Source organism: Simochromis diagramma, unplaced genomic scaffold (assembly GCF_900408965.1).
Source record: "Simochromis diagramma unplaced genomic scaffold, fSimDia1.1 OVJJ01000302.1, whole genome shotgun sequence".
Lineage (NCBI taxonomy): Eukaryota > Metazoa > Chordata > Actinopteri > Cichliformes > Cichlidae > Simochromis > Simochromis diagramma.
In genome coordinates this window covers 7,445,870-7,470,415 of record NW_024386792.1, presented here as the reverse complement: position 1 = coordinate 7,470,415, position 24,546 = coordinate 7,445,870, and the positions used below count along the sequence as shown (strand labels likewise).

Below are 24,546 nucleotides of genomic sequence, written 5' to 3'. Positions count from 1 at the left end.
TTCATGAATAATGCTCTCTCTCTCTCTCTCTCTCTCTCTCTCTCTCTCTCTCTCTCTCTCTCTCTCTCTGCGGTGTAGAATCAGTCCGTGTTTAGTGTGCACCTTTATCTACACTGACCCGTCAGATGATGTTGTTTGCAGTATTTCCAACGAAGCTACAAACAGGATATTACATTTCATTCATTCAGTCTTTCTCTCTAACACTTGTTGTTCCAACTATGTCAATGAATTCATCAGTGCCATTTCCTGCTGTTGGGTTCTCCAGATATATTAAATTTTGTGCTGCTGCTTATTATTATTATTATTATTATTATTATTATTATTATTATTAATAATAATAATAAGTTGTACTGGAGAGAAAGTGAAAGTGTGCAGTGTCCTGTGTCACCTTTACTTTTGGTATAGCTGTGATTTTTCTCATTTCTCCTTTTCCTGTCAGACCCGTGCAGCATTTACAACTGACAGGCTGAAGTTCCCTCCAGACATCCAACAGCTCACATCGCTTTTTCCCCCATACAGTGCTATACAAACCTCTATCCAGGCTGCATTTACATGTTTTATACAGCTAATAAAATCCAATTGAGTTCAGCAAAGCTTTCTGACAGACAATAACATGCACTCACCAGTACAACTTGTTTGACATGGTTTGAGCTTTGTGACATGTTTTCATGCTGGAAGCTGCCATCAGAAGATGGGCACAGTGTCAGTCTGAAAAAAATCCCTTATGTAATGGCAACAGCAACAATCATCAACAACAATTGTGGTGTTAAACAATGCTCGGATGTGAAAGTGTGCCAAGAAAATATCCCCTCAATATTACACCAGCAGCTTGAACCGGTGATAGAAGGCAGGATGGAACCATGCACTCAGGATGTTTATGCCAAATTTTGACCCTACTATCTGTAGTTTGCAGCAGAAAACAGCCCTCATTAGACCAGGAAACATATTTCCAGCGTTTGATTGTTCAATTTTGGTGAGCCTGTTATAATTGTAGCCTCATTTTCCTGTTCTTAGCTGACAGGAGTGACACCCAGTGTGGTCTTCTGCTGCTGCAGTCCATCGTTTTCAATGTTTAACACGTTGAGAGATGCTCTTCTCCATACCTTGGTTGTACAAAGTGATGATTTGAGTTAGTGTTGCCTTTCTCTAAGCTTAAAGCAGTCTTGCTATTCTCCTCTGACATCAGCCATCAACAAGGTATTTTCTCCCAGGCAACTGCCACTCATTGGGTGTTTTCTGTTTTTCAGACTATTCCCTGCAAACCCTAGAGATAGCTGTGTGAGAAAATCCCAGCAGATCTGTAGTTTCTGAGATACTCAGACACACTGCACTGGCACCAATGATCACGCCACTTTCAAAGTGTCTTAAATCACCTTTTTTCTTAATTCTGATTCGAACATTGGCAGGTTGTCTTGTACATGTGAGTTACTGCCATGTGATTTGCTGACTAGATATTTGCATCAATGAGCAGTTGATGAATAAAGTAGCTGGTGAGTGTATCCCACTGTACTGTGGCAGCTGCTCAGTGTCATTTTTCCTCATTGAAACAATACATCCCCAGTTATCAGGTATGGTTCCACAGTCAAGTAGGTCTTCCTCAAACTAAAACGTTTAACTCAGTTCAATATGTGCATTCAAACAAAAGAAAAAAAATAAGCTTTGTTTTGAATTCTGACTCAGCAGAACATTTAATGCTGCATTTAAATGTGAGAGGACGTTTATTAGACATTTTCACTCTGCTAGGCACAATTACACTGCAGCCTGCGTCTCCTATGTCATATAAAAGTAAGACAATGTTTCCTGACACGAAGACATTGTTTGCAGCTTCTGAAATTCATCTTAATTATACTGTTTACCAAGAGATACAGGTGCATAAAAAGATGCAAATAGTTACAAACAAGCGCTACACCTGTCAACTATTGTTACCCTGCAATCTGAAGCATAATGGTTTTACTCTCACTGTTAACATAATACATTGTAATAGCTATAGAGTAAGAAACTGTGCAGAAGTAATTAAATGGTTTTGTGGTGCAGGAACAAAACCTAAATTACCAGTAATTTTTAAAAAAAAGTCAATACATTTGCAAAATGTTCAAATGATTGATGATGTAGTTGATAAGACAAGAAATGTTATGTATGGAAGGATTTACATAATAAGTATTTTGTTCCGCTTTGCAATCCTGCATATTAATGTCGGTTAAAATGAATATCAGATCCTTATTGTATAATATAACAGCATAATGTATACTGTGTGTATACATATTATTAAAGCAGGATAAGATTTCCATTCATATCTGTCAGCAAACACAGTTTCTTAACAGCAACATCAATGTTGGAAAAAAACAACAACAACTTCTTTTGTATGTGACGCATACCAACTTGAAATTGACTCCTGTCTGTTTTCCCCTTGGATCACGTTGAGAACAGCTGTGTAATGAGCCACCGTGGACTTATTGTTTGGCCACTGCTTCTTTGCTGTGTTGTTGTTGTAAAGCTTGATAGGCTTGATTGTCATTGGGAAGCTCCATTTTCTGACTTAATGTGTCATTTGTTTAGCTATTTAGATAACAGTACCTTTTATAAACATGCCAGGACAGCTGATGTGTAGCTCTTTTCACTGCCGGTGCTGTGGTGTTTCAAACTGGGGTTAGAGCTCGGGGCTATTTGGTTTGATCAGTTCAAAATGTGGACAGCAACCATGGACAGCAATTTATTTGCTAATGAATGTGCATCGCTCTTCAATTATTTCCTAATTAGTCCATATCTCAGACATTAACAGCTGAAAATTGAATTCCTAAGAAGACTGTCATGTGAGGAATTCATTGTATTGTTCGTTCAGTTCAGTTTTTGCTGTCAAAGTGCAACTATTGACAAACAACAGACTGCCACACACTAATCAATTAAATGTTATCAGCAGCCATGCTTGCACTGCTGAAACATTTGGACTCAAATTTAGAAGCAAGGGAGTGTTTTCAGTGTTACCTCAACTAAAATGAGAATAATGAGGTAGGACTGTCAAACTCTAGTTTGTTGCTATATATACACCTACCAGAGCAAAGATTAACTGTCTTCAATAAAACCAGCTTCAGTGCAGTTACAGTAGCTGTCAAGGTCTGCTGCACTGATAAAATTAAAGCACCATTGCTTGGAATAATCATCATGGATGGCAGTGATATGCTAAAGTAAAGTATATTTTGTACATTCATGTTAGATTTCAATTTTAATTAAATTCAGTTTATTTATATAGCGCCAAATCACAACAGCAGTCACCTCAAAGTGCTTTATATTGTAAGACTCTAACAAAATATAGAGAAAAGTCCAATAATCCAAAGAATCCCTATGAGAAAGAACTTGGCAACAGTGGGAAGGAAAAAAGGCTTTTGAACAGGAAGAAATATCTGGCAGAAGCAAACTAGAGAAGAGACAGCCATCTGCCGTGAGTGGTTGGGTTTAGGGGGGGAGAAAGGACAAAAGAAAGACAAAGAAATTTGGTTGTCTTCTTGTCTAGCACTTCAAGATTTCTATTAACATTTCACTTTGCTCATACATACTTGCATTCATCAGATGTAAGATAAAGGTTGCATTTTCTGTGAGATCTGTGGAAATGACCTGGGTGGGATATTGGCAGCTTTTGACCATTTGTCGATTTCTTTCAGCTTTTAAAGACCAACACTATTAGATATAAGATAGAATATAGATAGACTGTGGTAGGAAACAAATTCAAAAAGGTCCATTTTATTCATGTAAAAGTAGAAGTCCAGTGATCCCAGTCTTTTCCCCCTAAATGTGATAAAAATGTCAGCAAAATATTAACAGCTGGTTGAACTGAAGACAGTTTAAATAATGACTCAGACTCTTAAGCCACACAGTCTATACAGCACATAAAATTACAAAATGATGACACAGACTGGGCTATTTGAAGGAGGGCCTCAGAGTGAGAGAAGCTAAAATTAGGCTTTTAAACAAAGGATGAAAATAGGTGTTATATCAGTAACATTGTTACAGTTGTACACAGCTAAGGTGTCAGAAATTGGTCAACTGAAACACTGTAACCATCATCAAACATTTAAAAAAAATTGTGACATGCTGGTCTTTCTCTTTGGATCTCGTGAGCTGTCCCCGAGGCAGCTTTGGATATCATCCAGTATGACATACAATTAGAAATAAAGCGGTCAGCTGTCATGGACAGCACCACATTCATTCGCCCTTCTGTGTGTTGTGGATTGGACAACAGTTGGGCTGACATCATGTTGCCTGAGCATGGAATAAGATCTAAAGTAAAAAGTTTGTTTCCCCAAACAAATGGCTTGAATGCCCAAATAAAATGAGACAATAAAGTGATGCATGTTCAGAGTCAAAGTCCTTAAAACAGACCAAAATCACACTGACTTCCACGTCTGTAATCACTAGGAGAAGCTGTTGTGTTTAATAACAATACACCTCTTTTGTCTTCTGATAATGTTTTTTACATCCGTACAGGAGATATTTTGTTGCATTTATTGTGATAAGTATAAACCCGTGCTCATCATAGGCAAAGCTTAAACCTATATGTGGAAACTTGATTTTTGTTTTGGATGGAGTACTGCAACATAAGGCTTGTGGGCCAGAATCAGCCTGGCAAAGACCCCAATCCGGCAAGTTGGACAGCTTTGGGAAATATAATGGAGAGCATAAATTTCTGAACCTTTAACTGTATTTTTGTACATTTTGCAACATTTCTTCCAGATAAATACCTCCCCAGGGACATTGAAACTACAATAAAGTAGTTCAGTAATAGATAAACATTTAAATGACAGAAACATTCCTATACTTGATGTAAAATGAGTTTAAAATCCCTGGTGTAGATCAAACAAACACAAGACCTGGACCAAATCAGCTAAGTTCACTTTCAAAGTTTCTTTTTTTTCTTCTCACAACCATGTAATTGATCTCACCATTACTGATTACTGTTGTTACAGTTTTGTGGCTTTGGAAATCATTTCTCAACCAGAGATACTCCATAGCCGATGCAGGGTTGATGAGAGAAGTAACAACACATTCATATTTAGAGAAAATAAAATTCTCATTAAAAGGACAGGAGGTTAAAATCTGCTAAATAGTGCTGCCTAAGAGGTTAATTCTGATCGTTCATAATAACTCACAGACTGCTTCTGCATTTTCGTGCCTTTGCATAAATTACCATCTGCCAGGGAAGCAACAAATGGGCTGGTCAGAAAGGGGTTTTGAGGTCAACTCCTCCCTGTGACATCTCCTTGGACAGGGGACCTCAGTTCACTTCCATCATCTGGAAAAGCTTCCGCTCTGCCAGCATTCTGATTTTATCTTTAGAGTACTAGTAAAGCAGAGAACAACAGAACAAAGAGTTGGAAACTATATCTACTCTCTGCCACCCTATTCTTCTGTAACTCCAAACTCCCATGGGTTGGGTATGCTAGAACATCAGGCTGAGTGTCACAGTCCGCGTGGCAGACTGTGGGGATGTGGAGGAAAATAGGACCCAAAACGCAGGACTCTTAGATGAAGGCAGTGCATTTATTTACAGAGATGTAACAATCCAAACAACAATAAATCCCCAGTGCGATCCCGACTCCCGTTCCATGTCTTCTCCCTTCTCCAGTGCGCCGTGCTCTGCCTCCGTTCCTTGTGTACAGTCCGTCTGCTGTTTCCTTGTTTCCACAAATCCTCCTGGGGAAACACACATACAAAGGCAGCCGTGAGTACCTTTACATAACGGCAGACTGGCACTTACTTCGCACATTTACTGAGAACTGACGGGAAGTCACAAAACGATCCAGTGTCGAGGAGCTCTCAGCCACACTGCTTTGTAGCTCCCCCGACGATGTTTGATCAGCTGCAGGTGTGTGATCATTTTTTTAAGGTGTGGCCAGCCACCTGGCCAGGCCTGGAGATGGCAAAGACTCCAATCCGGGCCTGAAGATGCCTGTAAACAGGTGCTCCCAGACACACCTGTATCCACACGCACACACCCACACATACCTGCCAATACACAAGCATGGAACACCTGCCGAGGCGGGCAATCGGAGTCTAACCGCCAACGCCTAACAGGCCTAGCCTATGCAGATCCAGTTGCTTGTGCCAGGACTAGTGATTTAAAAAATATGAATATGAATATGAATGAATAGTTTTCTTCAATCTTTTAACACAGGTTCTCTCCTGTGAAATACAACTTTTTAAAAAACCTATATACTAATAGGTAAGTATACACTAATATATAATATAAATGAGTGCTGTCAAACAATTAAAACGTTACAGGGTTACAGTGGATTAATTTTGATTAATCACGATTAAATATCATTTATTTGTATTCTATATTAATCGCATTTAATTTTGCATGAGCAAACAGACTCGAGAAAAAAGGGAAAATATACGCACTACCTGATCAACTGCCCATTTGCCCATGTGCAAAGGTAACTCTACTTGCAAAAACTGCCCAAAATGCATTGACAGAAACATTTCAGGGATTTTGAGTCATTCTACACTCCAGATGCATTAATTGCGTTAAATTTTTTTTTATCACATTGACCATGATGGCGCATTAATTTGCGTTAACGCGTTAATTTTGACAGTCACTAGGACACTTGTCAGTCAAAGCAACTGTGTGCCTAACTTGGTTATCCAGTTGGATGAGTTATAAAAATATTCTTTCCACCATTCCCACTGCTAAGAGCCTCTAGACCAGGGGTAGGCAACCTTTCTGATGGCGAGTGCCATTTAAAATTTCCTCAGAAGTCAGTGTGCCATATGATTGCTTTAGCAATAAATTTAATAATGCTCTATATGAACAGTTACACAATATAAACAAAAAAGACACATTTTATCCACAACAAGAACTTCATAACAGCAAATGGACTGTACAACAGAAAATACAAATGCTATTTATGGTGTCCTCACAACAATGATAAGAAAAATAAACTAAGCCAATATGGCATGTCTGTTAATACAGAGACACACATGTTAATGTCATCTCTGGTCTCCCACTCAGCACTCCAGCATTCAGACGGCTACCTGAGGACACGCTTCGTGTAGGAGAAAATGTGCTAACACAGATATTAGAGCCAAATACTGTCAATAAGGCCTCTGCAATGTTCTGAAGACAGTTAAACTTGTCAGGTAGTGATGTCCAGCAGGTGAAAATGCAACCTCCATGAACACGCACAGCTGTGGATACCAGCTGCTTCGATGTTGCATTAACTGGCATTAACTCAGCCAGTTAATGCGAGACAAATCTAGCTGCTCATTAAAGATTTCTGGTTTGATCAGAAAATAAAACATTGGTCCATACACCTGAAAGTCCCAAAAACGCATTGTGTCTCCCTAACCTCATTGGCACTCAGACATCCTCTTCAGAGAGCCTTAATGTTTGGCATGATTGTAGCTAAAAGACTTATTCTTAGAGCCTGGAAATCACCATCTCCTCCATTGTTCAGGGTTTGGCTACATGAGATGATTGCTTGTTTGTATATTGAAGAGGTTTGTTATCGTTTGGCTGACACCCATTTTAAGTTTGTCAAAATCTGGGGCCCTTTTCTCAATCATATTAATGGGAATTCAACATAAACTTTAACCCATTTGACTGCAATTTGTGTTTGTGTGAAACTGCACTTCTGCCGGACCCTGATTCCTTCCTGGACTTGTTTCCCACATCTTTTGGTCTTGGTGAACTCTTGTTGCCCTGTCTAAACTCACACAGCAGATCATCTTCTTTGAACAATGGTGTTTCTTTTGAACTTTTGATTTGTACTGGCTAACTGGTGTATTTTTTTATTTTTTTAATTTTTTATTTTTTTTAATTTATTAATTAATTTTTTATTTATTTAATTTTTTTCCCTTTTCTTTCCTGTTTTCCTGTTTGTTTGTTTTTTGTTGTTGTGTGTTTGGTTTCTGGTTTTTCTTTTTTTTTTTCTTTTCTGTGCTTAAATGTTATTGTTTTTGAATCTTATGTCCTTTGTCTGGTGTGACGTTATGTAACTTTGAACTTAAAATCTTATAAATAACATTTTTAAAAAATGCATTGTGTCTCGAGTCTACGGATGTATCCGTGTATTTCCGTGGTGCTGATGCTGTGCTGAGCGGAAAGCTCCTGAAGCTTTTGACGTGTCAGATTGTGGAAAGCTAACAACGTCCTTCTCACCAGTAGGCTAAGTTATTTTTAGCCAATTACAAGTTGAATCTGGTAGTTGGGGTTGTTAGCTAAGATACCATCATTAAGAAGGGGCACAACTAATGTGTCTATGCGAGCTGATTTGTGATGTGCACTGCTGGCCCGGCCATTTATTTTTTGATGCACCCTCTCAGATTAATTCACTGCGTGTCGTGCCCAGGGCTGGACTAGGACAAAAAAAACAGCCCGGGCTTGACTAAAGACCGGCCCACCAGGTATTAAAGCCATATAGCCTTTGAATGAAAACAAACGCTGTTGTGACAGTGACGTACGCAGTCTTGTTGGTATATGCATGATTTCTATACATTTTACATCAGATAAAAACTTTGGTTGTAAGCTTCAGATAATTATTTAATAACAGCTAGACATTTTAAATGAAAATAAGAAAGTATTTCTTTGTGCCCCCCTTTCCCTGTTAATGCCCCCCTTGGCCCCCTGGCAAAACTTTGCTAGAGCCGCCCCTGCACAGTTACCAGCTGTCAGCTACTTAGAAAAGGATCCTGGTGTTATTTGTCTCTCAGAAACAGTTCATAACTTCCCTTTAACTCATTCATGTAAACCTGTTTCTCCATCACCTGTTCAGCTCTGATGATTCAGTAAGGACATCTCCTGGTTTCATCTTCATGTTTCCCTCTCACCAGATAACCAAACCGATATCATGACCAGCAGGTTTACAGCTGTGGCTCCAGCAAACATCAGCTGATACTAGAAAGTAATATGAAATAAATTCTAACAGCTGATCAAGCTTAAACATGCTGCTGTTGTTTAGCGCGACATCCACTGGTTTCCTCTTTCTGGCGCAAAGTGGACGATAAACAAACAAGAGAGAAAAGCCGATCAGCTGATCATTGATCAGTTTCATGATTAAAGTAGCAACAGGAGAGAGAGAGGGAGAGAATCAGAGAAGAAGAGGCAGCTGTGCAGCATAACAACAGAATAACTCCACCTTTGTGTCTTTTTTCATTCTAGATGAAGTCCGGGACAAACTGCGTCCCCTCTCAGCTCAACACGAAATGTGTAATAATTTCTCTGAATGCGGGACGATTCCGTCTTTATACGGGATGGTTGGCAACTCTACTAACTAACCTTATGAATAAAATAAAGTTCACTATCAGTAACATCACAGCACCGACCCAGCTGTATAGAAACTCCGTCATGCTAGCTAGTACGCAGTAGGAGTTATTGCAACTGACGTAACTGACTGTAAAAAGTCAGCACAACGAAAATAAACCCCACCTCAACTTGGTTTATATCTGACCCAGATAGACTGCAGGTCATAACTTCTTACCTGAAGTTCAGTTCACCTGACGCTCAGGTCTCTCTTCCTCCTGCCTCCCTTTCTCTCATCCACCTGCTGGCCTCCACCACTTGCTAATGTTACTGAATCTGTGGAAGCTCCGCGATAGCCACTACCAAACAACTGAGTTATTTTTACACACCGGCCAGCATCTGGCCAATCCACCACCTTTCATTGTTTACATCGTTACAACAAAAATTAAAAAAAAATCATCGGGCCACCAAGCAAATGCCCGATGGCCAGTCCAGCTATGGTCGTGCCATCAGTTAACCCTTGTGCCTAGGGTTGCCGACCCCTGCTCTAGACACTCACACCATTAGAGACCAGGTTTGGCTTAAACTAAATATTTGTTTAGTTTAAGATCCCCAGCTCTGTCTGTCTTGGTCGTTGTGTCCTTGGGCAAGACACTTCACCTACCGCCTACTGGTTTTGGCCAGAGGGGCCGATGGCCGAGGAGTACAAATACCTGGGAACCATCTTTGACAACCTCCTGAAATTCTCTGCCAACACAGAGGAGACTCTCAGGAGGTGCCACCAACGGCTATACGGAAACTCAACTCCTTTGGAGTCAGCACACCCATCATGATGACTTTTTACTATGCCTTCCTGGAAAGCATCATGACCTTCTTCATTACCTGCTGGTTCCACTCCCTCAGAACTGGCACAGGTTTTCAGCCAACAGGCCCTTAGACAGGCAGCCAAAATCATCATCGACCCCTCTCACATTCTTCACTCTGCATTTCAATGGCTCCCCTCCGGGCGACGCCTCCGCTGCATTTCCTGCAGGACTGAGAGGGGGAGAGCTACCTTTGTCCCCAAAGCCACTCTTTGCTTTTTAACTCCAGCAGATAAGACCATTTCCCACACCAGAAACATAAACTGCCCCACACTCTTTTTATACTACCGACACTTTTTTCACTCTTAGTCACTCACAGTTATTTATTCACCTTTCAGTCACTTTAGTTTTAAACTGTGTAATTTTAAAACTGTGTATACTGTATATTCTGTGTATTTATTATCTCACTCTTATTGCTTGTTCTTATTGTTCTTATCTTCAACGTTATGCTGCTCTGTTGTATGTTAATTGCCCCTTGGGGATAAATAAAGTCTTTCTGATTCTGATTCTGTCAGTCTGCCCCAGGGCAGCTGTGGCTACAACTGTAGCTTGCCTCCACCGGTGTATGAATATGTGAGTGAATGAATAGTGGTATTGTAAAGCGCTTTGAGGGTCTCGAAAAGTGCTATATAAATGCAATCCATTATTATTATTATTATTATTGTCCTTACAGAACGATGTTTGGTATTTTGTAATGGTCAAGATGAAGGCCACAAGCCGAAACACGCTGTTCTGCTAATAAAGTTGTTTCCTAGTCTTTCAAGTGTTTTCTGGAGTAATCACCTGACCAGATCCTTACAGAACAACACAAAAAAACTGTCCCTTAACTTAACATTTTTGCTGTAGATAAGCAAAAAAATATTTGCCTGGTTACCAGTTAAATTATCTGTTGTTCCTATGTGCAAGAAAACCCCTCTGCTCAACAGTAACCCAAAACCCCTAGCCTCTCACCTTGCCATCCAGCACTTAGTATTTCTCAGCCTAGCCAATAATGTTCATTAGCACTTCCAGATAAAAACAAAGACTTTCCTGTTATCTGCTTTTGCGTTCAACCTAAACCTTTCAAAATTTCATTTAGATCAGGACGGTAAATATTAATAAATAATGTTACCACTATCTTCATAAGTAGTTTTCTATCCAATTATGCTCATCTTCCCTCATTTTTAAACACAGGGATAAAATAAACACACTGTGCCATCTCTTCTTCTGACTGTCATTTAATTGGTGGTAATACCGCAGAAGCACTAGCTGGTAGTCGGGCCATACGCTTGTCTTTGTGCAGTTGAACATAATCTGCTTGTAGTTGAAAAACAATCAGGCAAACATTTATTTCCACAGTCTTGAAATAATCCGTTTGAATGTTCCTGTACACTGCAAACACGGTAAGAAAACTGTTTGACTCCACAGCTAGTTAAAGCCCCGTTACTCCACACTGCCAGTCGCGAACGCTCCCCCCGTGCACAGTTACCATGTATTAAAGGAACAGTACGTAAAAATGAAATAAGGAAAGAAAATACAATTTAACTGTAAATCTTATGCTAAACAAATTATAAAGTAAAAACTGAAATTCCCCATTATCTTACACTTATCCTTATCCAAAATGATTCAAATTATTAACAAATATACACTCTGTGCAATCTGAGTAAACTAACAGATGATTAGACCTTTATCTTATACAGTTGGAAGAAAAGAATAATCAATAAAAAAAAAGAATAAAGTTGAAACACATTAATTGGGTTTTGGTGCTTTTGACACATTATAGAATCCAAAAGTGAATCTGCATAACAATAGAGATAGGCTTGACTTCATAAACCTTTGAATGCATATCTGTTTATTCTGTCTTATTGAGAGACGATATTTAGAAAATGGACTTTTAATTAAACACTAAATTGCTACCATCTGAAGTACAGTGCAATGAACCTGCTGTCATCTCTTCATTAATCAGTACCAAGATGTTCTTCTCTCAGAATGCACCTTGTTAATTATACAAGCGCCAACAAATTACAGTCCTCTGTGTAACTCATTCATCCTTGTGAGTTATCACAAATGAGTTGCTTTTCTTCTTGGTTTGGCTTTATCACTGATTTACACATGAGAGCTCACAAACTCTTTGCTAGTGCCATACGTTCAGCAGCACTGAGAGAACAGCACAAAGGATGATCAATAGTCACATGCCTGGCTGCTTTCACACTCTATTTGGGGACCCGAGTGTGTGGCATTTATTTTTGTACTCTCAGATGTCTTACTTTGATCTAAAACGGTTCATTTATTTTCAGGTGAAGTGCAATAGTAATAACGTGCTGATGAGTGAAAAAGAATTAGGTCCTTTTGATGTGAAACAAGAGATTTCTCTATGTTATTTTTTGAAAAAAATCAGGGTTCACAAATGTCCCTTCACTCTTGAAGACAGCTATGTGATTTCATACAAAGTACCTTCATTGTATGACTGAATGTTTTTGTTACATTTTAGATTTTTATTTCCAGCTCTTCCTGTTTCACTTGAGGAGAAAAACAGACTACCAGGAATATCAATTTAGTGACACCATAGGCTCCACTTTTTGCAGTAATCTTCACTGCAGTATTAATATTTGAACACAATGAAATGGAAAATAAGCTCAATTATTTACATAGTGTATGACTAACATGAAAATTTTCTTTAATTGTTAAATAATTACTAGCATTTATAATAAGAATTATAAAGAACACTGTTGAAACAACAGTATGTGAAACCAAAAAGGAGGCAACTCTCACCCTTCTTGACTTCAATTTGACTCCATTCTTTTAGACTTTATGTTCACTTGCTTCATGTGCTGTTTGGTTAGATTTAAGAACCAACACTACTTGGTTAAGGCTATCCCACATACTTAAATTAACCACCGGTCCAATTCCTAACAGCAGTGAATCCATACAAGAATTTCCATGTACCTATTCATAAAATACCTAAGGGTCTTTTATAATGAGCCGCTTATTGTTTACTTATATGAATGGCTGACACAGTAATCACTGTTTGCTATTGTTTTACTCGCTATGCGTATGTACATCACTCTGCATCAGTGGTAAATTAATATTATACATATATATACATATATATATATATATGTCTCTTGTATTAACCCAGTATAACAGCCAAATATGTAATGTAACGTGCCAGTCCAATGTGTGTATGTATCGCTTTGCCTCTCCAAAGTGTGAAATGGACCTGCATGCAGAAGTTCCAGTAAGCTACAGTACCAAAAGAGGGAGATATTTTATGTCGAAGAGACATTGCTAATACATTTACATGTAAATACATACCTATCTTAATCATTTGTAAGAGGACCCTGGAATGTACTTCATACCTCCCTTGGTCACTACTAACTTCTTGGCTTTAAATATATTACCTCCTCCTGCTGGAAGTGCAACTTCTGCATGTATATTCATTTCAAGCTTTGGAAAGGCAAAGTGTGACATGTACACATTGAAGTGGCGTGTCTGATACACTCTTTGCCATGATATTGGGTTGTTTGTTCTGTTTCCCTCCCCACAAGAAACATTAAATAAAGAACTGAAAAAACTGAGCCATGTTGGCCATTATTAAACTATGATTCCTCTCTCTGCAAATAACGTTTTTAATTATCATTCCTAGTGCTATTAGCAAAGTCATACACCATTTCAGGTCACTGAATGATAGTTTTAAATTAGCCTCAAATCATTTATATGAAAGAGATTTGACTTGAGGTTCCAGAATTTTTAAGTTTGTGACTCCATCAAAAAGGGCCAGTGCCTGGGCCTCTACAGGGAGTGCAGAATTATTAGGCAAGTTGTATTTTTGAGGAATAATTTTATTACTGAACAACAACCATGGTCTCAATGAACCCAAAAAACTCATTAATATGAAAGCTGAATGTTTTTGGAAGTAGTTTTCAGTTTGTTTTTAGTTTTAGCTATTTTAGGGGGATATCTGTGTGTGCAGGTGACTATTACTGTGCATAATTATTAGGCAACTTAACAAAAAACAAATATATACCCATTTCAATTATTTATTTTACCAGTGAAACCAATATAACATCTCCACATTCACAAATATACATTTCTGACATTCAAAAACAAAACAAAAACAAATCAGCGACCAATATAGCCACCTTTCTTTGCAAGGACACTCAAAAGCCTGCCATCCATGGATTCTGTCAGTGTTTTGATCTGTTCACCATCAACATTGCGTGCAGCAGCAACCACAGCCTCCCAGACACTGTTCAGAGAGGTGTACTGTTTTCCCTCCTTGTAAATCTCACATTTGATGATGGACCACAGGTTCTCAATGGGGTTCAGATCAGGTGAACAAGGTGGCCATGTCATTAGTTTTTCTTCTTTTATACCCTTTCTTGCCAGCCACGCTGTGGAGTACTTGGACGCGTGTGATGGAGCATTGTCCTGCATGAAAATCATGTTTTTCTTGAAGGATGCAGACTTCTTCCTGTACCACTGCTTGAAGAAGGTGTCTTCCAGAAACTGGCAGTAGGACTGGGAGTTGAGCTTGACTCCATCCTCAACCCGAAAAGGCCCCACAAGCTCATCTTTAATGATACCAGCCCAAACCAGTACTCCACCTCCACCTTGCTGGCGTCTGAGTCGGACTGGAGCTCTCTGCCTTTTACCAATCCAGCCACGGGCCCATCAAGACTCACTCTCATTTCATCAGTCCATAAAACCTTAGAAAAATCAGTCTTGAGATATTTCTTGGCCCAGTCTTGACGTTTCAGCTTGTGTGTCTTGTTCAGTGGTGGTCGTCTTTCAGCCTTTCTTACCTTGGCCATGTCTCTGAGTATTGCACACCTTGTGCTTTTGGGCACTCCAGTGATGTTGCAGCTCTGAAATATGGCCAAACTGGTGGCAAGTGGCATCTTGGCAGCTGCACGCTTGACTTTTTCACAGTTCATGGGCAGTTATTTTGCGCCTTGGTTTTTCCACACGCTTCTTGCGACCCTGTTGACTATTTTGAATGAAACGCTTGATTGTTCGATGATCACGCTTCAGAAGCTTTGCAATTTTGAGACTGCTGCATCCCTCTGCAAGATATCTCACTATTTTTGACTTTTCTGAGCCTGTCAAGTCCTTCTTTTGACCCATTTTGCCAAAGGAAAGGACGTTGCCTAATAATTATGCACACCTGATATAGGATGTTGATGTCATTAGACCACACCCCTTCTCATTACAGAGATGCACATCACCTAATATGCTTAATTGGTAGTAGGCTTTCGAGCCTATACAGCCTATTGTGCTGTTGTCTTTTTTTATTATCCCTAAATACTAAAGGAAAGATCATATGTGTGTCCACAGGATAGGGATTTGTGTTGGTGTATGAGAATGTAGCCTATGGGTTTTATATTGTTAAATGGTAAATATAAGACAATGTGTTTCATGTCAAGACAATCATTTACTAAATGTAACAAATTATTTTTGCCTGGAAGTAATTAAGTATGTAATTAAGTGTACTTTATTACAGAAAAATGTGTAATATGTTTTTTTGAGTAATGACCCCAACATCAATCACAGCAAAGAGGGGAAATACTTCCAACATTCACAAACATTTGACCACACAGCACACAAATAATTTGGATCAATGTAATACCTTTGATATGTTGGCTTGTGATGATGGTGACTCTCAAGGCAGAGTCAATGAGAACCCAATGAGAATCAATAAGGAATTGAATCAGTGATGCAATCGGAATCGTTAAATTCTTATCAGTTACCATCCCCAGGCAAACAGATACTCTCATCAGTTGTTCTCTTGGGAAGAGCTGCTGAACAACTTGTTAAAGCAAATATTTCATCACCCATCAATGTGCCAAAAACACAAAACATTTAGGCATGTTGATATGGTCAAGATGACCAAAGATGAAGCTCAAAAAGAGCTTTAGGATGGGGAAGAAAAAAAGAAAACACCTATGAGCCGCAGTTCTCTGGGCAAAAATATGTTGCCCCTGCTGCTTCAGGTTGATAGGAAGATAACAGTGACTAAAATAACCACTCATTACAGTGAAGGTATGCAGAGGAGCATCTGCTGCTTTAGCCCATCTGGCTAAAACAGCAGAAGGCCGCAAAAAGGCGCAACTCATGTCTGCTAAGAACAGGAAACTGATGTTACAATTTACACAGCTCAACAAATTTTGACAATAGAAGATTGTAAAAATGATTTCTGATCTAATATGTCTCAATTTCTTATCCAACATTTAGATGGTAGGGTCAAAATTTGACACTTTGAGCCCCTTAGCACCAAACAAGTGTCTTTTAGTGCTACAGCCTACCCGAGTATTGCTGCTCATAGTGTGTTTGTCTGCCCAATGTTTAATTGAATGAGAATATAAAAATGGGAAAAGATTTTGTATAATATGTTAATTTTATTACACATATAGAATAGCAACACCTTTTAAGGACAACTTAGAGTAGGTATTTCAGTCCATCTATAGTGTTTCATATGTTGTCTTTTATATTATTACTGAATCATTAAAGTACAAAGTCCACTTCATTATGATAAGCATTCTATTGTAGCTATATAAAAAAAAGAGCTCGGTGCATTACATAAATTATTGTTTATTTTTTCTGTTCTTCCTTCTCTTCTTTGGTATCTTCATCTTTTCTTTCTTCATCTCCTCCTTCATCTGTTTTTTCCTCTTCCTGCTTTTCTTCATCTTCTTTTGTCATCTCAATCTTTTCCTCTTCTTCCTTTTCCCCTTCTTCTACTTTTCCCCCTTCTTCCTTTTTCTCTTCTTCTATCTTTTCCTCTTCCCTTTTCTCCCCACCCCCCTCTTTCTCTTCCTTTTTATCTTCTCCTTCTTCCTCATCTTCTTCTACCTCCTCTCCAGTTAAGCGCTCAAGATCTATAATACGATGTTTTAGAGTTTTGTCTGCATTTTCGTTATTTCGTACGATCTTCTTCAGCTTGACTTGCATCAGCTCCATGGTACCATACAATTTGTTTACCTTCTCCTCCAGCTCTTTTTGCTCAGGTTTGATGTTAGCTGGATCCAAGTCTATAAGACCATCTTTCATCAGGATCTGCCGACCCTTATCCTCAAGCATGCCTTTGGCATCTGGATACTCTGACAGTGATTCCATCAGGTCATCCTTGGAAAGGCAGAAGAGCTCTGAGTATCCAATGCTGCGAATGTTGGCGGTCCGCCTGTTACCCGCTTTGCTACCTTTAATATTAAGAATACTAATCTCACCAAAATAGCTGCCGCTTCCGAGTACAACAAATTGTGTCACACCATCATCGGCAACGACTGCCAGTTTTCCATCTTTGATAATATACATCTCACGACCAATGTCGCCTTTCTTACAGATGTAATCTCCAGGGCTGAACACCTGTGGCCGGAGTTTGAGCACCAGCTCAATCAGCAGGCCTGCCTCACAGTCTGCAAAAATCCGAACTTTCTTTAGTGTCTCCATGTGGACTTGGATGGCTATTTCTGCTTTTAGCTTGTCTGGGAGATACCTCAGCACTTCTCTTTCATCCTGTGCCTTGCCATTATTCCACAGATAGTCAAACCACTTGATGACTCGCAACTCTAGGTCCTTACTAACCTTTCGAACCTGCAAATGAAAAGAAAGCAAGAGGATTAAAATAATATTTAAAGACTAGATTATTTTACTACGTCTTTTGATCTAGACTTTTTTGATCAATGTTTATTTACCTGCATGTACTGCTTAATGTTGTCAATGCGGGCCTGGAACTGGGCTTGGGCTGCATTCATGTTGGAGATCATGGTGGCAATGTTTCCCACAATGGTGGCAAAGATTAGGACTCCAACTAAAAAGTCCACAACATGGAAGAGAAATTCCGAGTCCAAAGCTGGTGGTGGGGTTTCTCCAATAGTTGTCAGAGTCAGTGTGGACCAGTACAGGCTGAAAGCATACTTCCTCATGGGCTGTCCAAACTCAGGCTCCTCAGGATCATCCAGAGCAGGGTAAACCCAGTCATCAGCACCAAATCCAATAGATTTGGAAAAAGAGAAATACCAGCAGGCATTCCAGTGGATGATAATAAGGATGTACATGATAAGGTTTCCAATACGGAAGATGTTGGGGTAGTTGGTTTTAGTCTCTGTTTTGGTAAAGAACTCCATCATGCGCCCAATCCTCAGAAGCTTGTTTATGCGGATCTCTGGGTAGTCGATGCCAAGGACGAAGTAGAAGATGTCAGTGGGCAGCATGGAGAGAACATCGAGACGAAACTGAAAGCTGCTGATGTATCGATCCAAAAGCAGCTTCTTATCTTTCACTAGTAGGCCTTGTTCAAGGTAACCTGCAGTTGAAAGACATAGTGTTTACCATTTACAGGGACATTGTATTCTTAAATACTATATGGAATTAAATGTTCCCTTCTACTGCAACAATCACCTTTTAATTGCACACAGGATCACTGTTCAAACTGTAATTATTAGCAGCTTTAAGATTTGTAGTTGGTGGTGTAAATAATGCTCTAGATATCTTATAGTAAAGCAGTTTCAACAAGTCTTTTTTTTCCTGTTGATCAGAATACAAAAATTATATCCAGAAAGGAAATTCATGTTAGAAAGGGATGTTTTCTAACATGAATTCAGCTGAAGGCTTCAGCAGTACAAATTTCCATTTTGAGTCTTGCTGGATGATAGTTGATTGCTGTGCTGCAGTAGAGAGACAGAACCACACCATCACTTACATATAACATGACCAGGAAAAACGATGACATCACTGGCCACTCATTTCATCTGTGTAAGTCTAATTAGTGCTTTAAGGAAAACTATATCACATTTTGAAAATATTTCTGCAGAATGGTAAGGTTAGTCTTTCACCTGTTCTGGCCCTGAAGAACATATCAGCCAGGTAGATAAGGTCTGAGGTGTAGTCCAGAATAACCCAGTAAATTATGTAGTCATGCTGCAACTCCTCAAAGCAAGCCCTGTTTGCAAGAGAAGACGACCACCAGCAGTGAGGGTGGTTTGTAAATTAACAATGTTGAATATCTCAGCACTATGTCCTGTTGTGCTACTGTCACACCCCATTAACCCAGTAATCTGTACTAACAGAAAAAAAGATAATACAATGTTAAAAAACACAACTTCTCACTTTAAAAAAAAAACAAAAAAAAAAAACTATTTCTGTGCATGAAAGCAAACTGTAACTAAAAGTAGTTTTAATGAAGTAGGATATTAAAAACAAACAACCAAATGAAATCATGTAAATATTTGACCTTTAGTGATGGAAGAATGACTGATTTATCAAGGTCACCTGGCTATGATCATGGTCCAATTATACATCACTGGAAGCGTAATGATAAACAGCCAGTTGTAATACAAATTTCCAGCAGGATTAATGACAAATATTTCTGCTGGCCTGTGGAGGAAAGAATGAAAGTGTAAAATAAATACTCAAAATCATACAACACATAAATTTATTTTGAAGTTTCTGTAAATTATGTACTTACTTATCTTTGTCCTTGCTCTTGTCTTTCTCTTTTTGTTTTTCTTTTTCTTTCTCCTTTTCTTTTTCTTTTTCTTTTTCTTTTTCTTTCTCCTTTTCTTTTTCTTTTTCTTCCTCCTCCTTCTTCTCCTTCTCCTTTTTTCTGTAATGTGCAATAATAAATTAGAGAATACTGAGCACCGGTTATCCTTAATAACATAGTAACATTTCCTAAAAGGTGAAGAGATAAAAATCAATACTCTTTCTTTTCCTTCTTTTCCTTCTTCTCCTTTTTCCTTTTTTTCTTTTTCTCTCTGAAAAAAATGATTAATGCAACATGTTTAACATGATTACAGGAATCTAAGCCTTTACTTTTTTCATGACTCCAAAATGTACTTACTCTTCATTGTTGTTGTTATTGTTCGTGTTGCCTATATGAAGAGGCGTTGATTGAGGTGAACTTCTGAAACAAACACAGCACATTTTATTAACTGACAAATCTTTGCTTTTTGTCATTATTATTCTTTGTGTATTTATATTTAAGTTTTGCTCACATGTCATCGTCACTGTCACTGGTAAAGTGAGGTGGAACATAAGGTGGCGAGGTGAGCAAGGCCTGGGTGGTAGTGGCCATTGCAGCAGAACTGTAGTATACTCTGCAGCAATAAAATATTTTTCAGGATGACAACTTCAGACTAGAATTTAAGTGCTGTTGGGTTCTAAATTGGTTTACACATATTTTAAACTGAAACTGGACATATTTTGGCAGTTGTTTGATCACCTAGCTTTAAAAGAAAAAAACTGAAAAATATATCTGCTTTTTGATTTATCATAGGAACTTTTTGATTTGATTTGATTTGATGTTTTCTTTTTACAAACAAGAGCAACCCATGGAAGCAGAAATGTGTTGTGCTGTCAAAACTTGTTTACTGAGACAACAAATAAACATATAAATGATTAATGCCTGAATGAATGAATAACTAAATACATACAATTCTTACATATGTAAATATATATATATATATTTATAAATATATAAAGTTTAATTCAGTTTTTATATATATATATATATATATATATATATATATATATATATGAATAAATCAATCCATTAAAAAAAAAGATTTTACTGTCTTCATCTGCATCATGTGTCACTTATATCCAATGTTACTATTGCATTTGTAGTGTCAGTCTCAGCTGGTAAGCACATTGTTTTACAGGTCTAAATGAATTATTTAGCCATACACGTAGATGATGCTACAAAAAGAACTTACAGTATCGTGTGACTAAACTTACCTTTTCCGATCCTTAATGTAATTTAAAGTCCATTTCCCTTTAGTTGTGTACTTTCCTAGAACTTAGACACTCACGGTATCCACAGATTTATTGTATCATCAATCACTGAATGCTATTTAATAATGTATAACAACATGTAGCTAGGCAACTAACACCTGTAGGTACTGAGTCCATCTAACTGTGTCATAGAGTCTCAGTGACCCTGATGAGGATTTGGGGATTAGACTTGTCTGAGGAGAGTGGAGGCAAAGTCAATCATCCTCCCTGCTTATCCACTCCAGCGGGAGATGAGATACATTTAAGTGAAGTTTCGACAGGCCTCAGTTAACCTCCTACTCAGGATCCACAACACTGAAAACCATTATGTGTTGACATTGTTTTTAAAATTCAGCAACAAGCTATAATTTTCCTGATCATTTGCGGAACAGAGGATTTAGTCTGCTTGCACACACACACGCTTACACGCACTCTAACACACACACACACACACTACTCCTGCTCAGTCAGCACTCTCCTCCATATCCTCCTTTAATCCTATTAGATCATGTCCAGTAGAACAGATTCCAGATCAGGCATAAAAGAACAATAATGTCTCGTGTGAAATCAAAGCAGAACCTCTATCGGTGAATAACGTGTACAGGAGCATACTGTAGAAATCCTGTGGTTCAGTGGCTCTCCCTGTTGGCTGATGTGGTGTTTGCAGTTTTATGACAGCAAATTTCACAGTTTGCATTTGAGCTGAAGCATCTTTGCAGGAGTTTAATGTCCTTTAATTTGTTTTGGTTTAGTGTTGAAATAAGTATAAATGGAGATGACATTGTGTGATTTTGATGTGTTTATGTCACTGATGAAACTCAGGGGAACATTGACTAGAAGGAAACACTGTTGAGGTAACAGTGGCACACAACAAGATAAAGATCGTGTACACAAAATACTGATATGTTATTTTTTGGCACTTTAATGGTTTAATACTGTGGACAGTACAGCAAAACAATAAAACATAAGATAATCCTCAACCATTTATACAATGTGTTGATGAGTAAGAATAAACTTTCAATTACAGAACTACAGAAAAAGAGAGAAACCACAAACAAAAAAACCCTTTTTAGATTAGGTCTGAAAACACATTTTGGTTATTCTCTTTACAAAGTGTTCAATTTTTTCCCAATTAATTTTTTTAGTCTCTTTTAACTACATCACCTGTATCTATTTTCAGCTTTTGTTCCATTTGCTAACAGAGCCATATTTGCTGGTGATGAGAGGCAGATTACAGTGCAGTGGGATCTGCTGGCCCTCCTGTCATGTTAGCCTCACCGACATCAGTGGCACGGGCGTCAACCTCAGCTGGGACATCAGCAGCAGCAAGTATATCGGCGGTGGCAGGGGCAGCTGGATCAACGGCCACCTCAGGGGCTGCTGGGGCACTGTCAACAGGAACTACATCAACAGGAGGTACATCCACAGCAGCAGCATCATCAACTGGAGCAACATCTATGGGGACGTCAACTACAGCTGGCTCTACCGCTGCAGGGTTTGCTGAAGGCTCTGCTTCAACCATGGCTGGGTCGGCCTCAGCTGCTTCCACCTCCTCGGCCTCCTCTACCTCATCAGAGTTCAGCAGGGCGCGTCCTGCAGCTTTGGTGGCAGGGTTACCATCCTGTGCCAAAGAAATGGGAAAAAATCATGTCATATATATGTTGACAAAAAATGATGAATTTTTGAAGTTAGCTGCTTCATGTTCAGGGTTTATGCTTGTGACGCTGTCATATTTAAAGTTATTGTTTGAACTAATGCTCCAGCAAAATGTGTAACAGTCTATGTTTCTTTGGCTTGTTACACCCGTCAGAGTGTCGTCTGTCCTGAATGTGTCCTTTTCTTGTTCTAGCTCTCTGTTTTAACAGTGTTTGCACGTAGCGTCTACCGCTGTTGTCAATTTAGCCTAAATTTATTTATTCAGGTCTCTGAGGAAAATTGAGAAAAGCCTCAATTTATTCTACAATGGAATGTGTTTGTTCTACATGCATTACAAGTTTTTCCCAGTTTGTTTTTAGCTCTACACTTAGGCTATTCTTAAACCAATCCATTGTGGACAGAGAAGTAGTTGTTGTGAATAAACAAGATATGAGCAAATATTAGTAAATATTTCTCTAAACAGGGAAGAAAATGTACACATGAATTTCTCAATAACAATCAATATACAGTTCAGCATGAAACTATGATGCCTGAGCACCTCTGTCTCCTCTTCTGAAGCATCTCCAACAGGGACGGGAGCTGGAGGAGGGACATCAGCAGGTTGGGCTGGTGCTGCATCCACCTATATTAAATGTATATAGCCTATATTATTATTTGTAATAATAATAATAATATATATAACAGGAAATAAATGTGTATATGCAATGTCACAGTGCTGTGTGTATGCTCACAGTGGCCCCAGCTAAGACAGCCTAAAAGAACATAATTTTATGTCAGATTGCAAATAAGTAACACACAAACTTCAGCAATCATGCCAAATATGCTTATTTTTAGTTTTCACAAAAATCCACCACTAAGCTCCTGTAAGAGGCTAACAAGAGTAAACTTACAGGAGAATTAGCAGAGGGAATGAAGGGATTTTGGACTATTCCCTGGAAAGAAACAACAATAATAGGAATTAAAACAGATTTATAATCATAAATTAGCATTCATGGAAGGTCTATCTGAAGTTCTTTTTTACTTCAAACATCAATGAACCCCCATTACCTGCTGCTGGTACAGCCTGTACATCTCCATCCACCTCAGGGCCTCATTAGCATGTGCTGCAATCTGCAAATAAATACCAGACATCTTCAGACATGCGGTGCAATTAAGCCAATTATACTCTGTCTGTCAGACAACGATCATAGTGCCCAACTGATGGCATGACAAAAACATAGCATTACATGTCATAGCAGACGGATCCAACACTCAAAACAGAAAAGTTGAAAAGGCCATCTTACCTCACTGCTTTCGCTTGCTGGAGCCTGCAATTTCAGAAATAGAAGTGAGCAAACAACAGTTAGATGTGGATAACTGTGTTTTAAAATGGTATCAGATGGCAGATTTAATAATACACAATATTAGACTTACAGGGGCAGCGAGAGTAGAGACCAAGAGGCACATGAAGAGAACAAGCTGCTTCATTTTGACAGGTTCAGTAGAAAAACCTGTATAATATAACATACAACCCAGACTTTTATCTCAATTTTTCTTAATTTTCTTTGCTGAATGGGGGGGGGGCACTTTAAGAAAATCAAGAGAGAAATAGTTTAAAAAAATTATATTAAAAATATTTGTGAAGACAACAAGGTTGCCCCAAAAAATGAGAAATTGTTTCTGTTTGTAAAGTCACCTTACCTTGTTGTCCTGCAGAGAAACTGTGAAAAAGTACCTCAGTAGAAAGAAGTCTACTTCTTGTCCCTCATGGATGCAATTTATATACTGCTATATCACGTAGCAGCCAGTCCCATCCAGTAAAACAGGCACACCTATGTGTTTGAAGAATTATCCTTACATGTCAAAGGTAAAAAAAAGAGGTATCTAGGGTTGAGGCCCCTGTTGTTGTTAATTACATGCTATACAAGTATGCTTAGCACACATGCCCACCTTTACTGCCCTAAAACCAAACTTTGAAAAAAAACCCCAAAAAAAACAGAGAGACGCCATGAAGCAGACATAAGCATGTAATGATATGACAGAGAGTCCCTACTTAGTTTGACT

General features: G+C 38.6%; 2 protein-coding genes across 2 annotated transcripts; both read right to left on the bottom strand.

Annotated features, from left to right (window-relative positions):
- Positions 1–5,873: 5,873 nt before the first annotated feature.
- cnga1a (cyclic nucleotide gated channel subunit alpha 1a) lies at positions 5,874–20,822 on the bottom strand. Its single transcript, XM_040024784.1, has 9 exons — positions 20,812–20,822; positions 20,070–20,171; positions 19,916–19,978; positions 19,541–19,678; positions 19,345–19,449; positions 18,909–19,015; positions 17,769–18,379; positions 16,754–17,667; positions 5,874–5,967 (listed from the first exon to the last, which is right to left on the bottom strand). The coding sequence occupies exons 2-9, from the start codon at positions 20,147–20,149 to the stop codon at positions 5,874–5,876; spliced, it is 2,112 nt and encodes a 703-aa protein (XP_039880718.1). The 5' UTR covers positions 20,150–20,171; positions 20,812–20,822.
- A 920-nt stretch (positions 20,823–21,742) lies between these two features.
- enam (enamelin) lies at positions 21,743–24,327 on the bottom strand. Its single transcript, XM_040024171.1, has 8 exons — positions 24,184–24,327; positions 23,917–23,993; positions 23,787–23,810; positions 23,551–23,613; positions 23,394–23,435; positions 23,235–23,255; positions 23,042–23,125; positions 21,743–22,468 (listed from the first exon to the last, which is right to left on the bottom strand). The coding sequence occupies exons 2-8, from the start codon at positions 23,968–23,970 to the stop codon at positions 22,079–22,081; spliced, it is 678 nt and encodes a 225-aa protein (XP_039880105.1). The 5' UTR covers positions 23,971–23,993; positions 24,184–24,327; the 3' UTR covers positions 21,743–22,078.
- Positions 24,328–24,546: the final 219 nt, after the last annotated feature.

Coding starts and splice junctions, on each gene's coding strand:
- cnga1a (XM_040024784.1), bottom strand. CDS start 20,149: ATGGCCACTACCACCCAGGCCTTGCTCACCTCGCCACCTTATGTTCCA. Junction 19,979..20,069: donor AGTGACAGTGACGATGACAT/GTGAGCAAAACT, acceptor TGTTTGTTTCAG/AAGTTCACCTCAATCAACGC. Junction 19,679..19,915: donor AATAACAACAACAATGAAGA/GTAAGTACATTT, acceptor TGCACATTACAG/AAAAAAGGAGAAGGAGAAGA.
- enam (XM_040024171.1), bottom strand. CDS start 23,970: ATGAAGCAGCTTGTTCTCTTCATGTGCCTCTTGGTCTCTACTCTCGCT. Junction 23,811..23,916: donor TCTCTACTCTCGCTGCCCCT/GTAAGTCTAATA, acceptor CTGAAATTGCAG/GCTCCAGCAAGCGAAAGCAG. Junction 22,469..23,041: donor CTTCAGAAGAGGAGACAGAG/GTGCTCAGGCAT, acceptor TCTTTGGCACAG/GATGGTAACCCTGCCACCAA.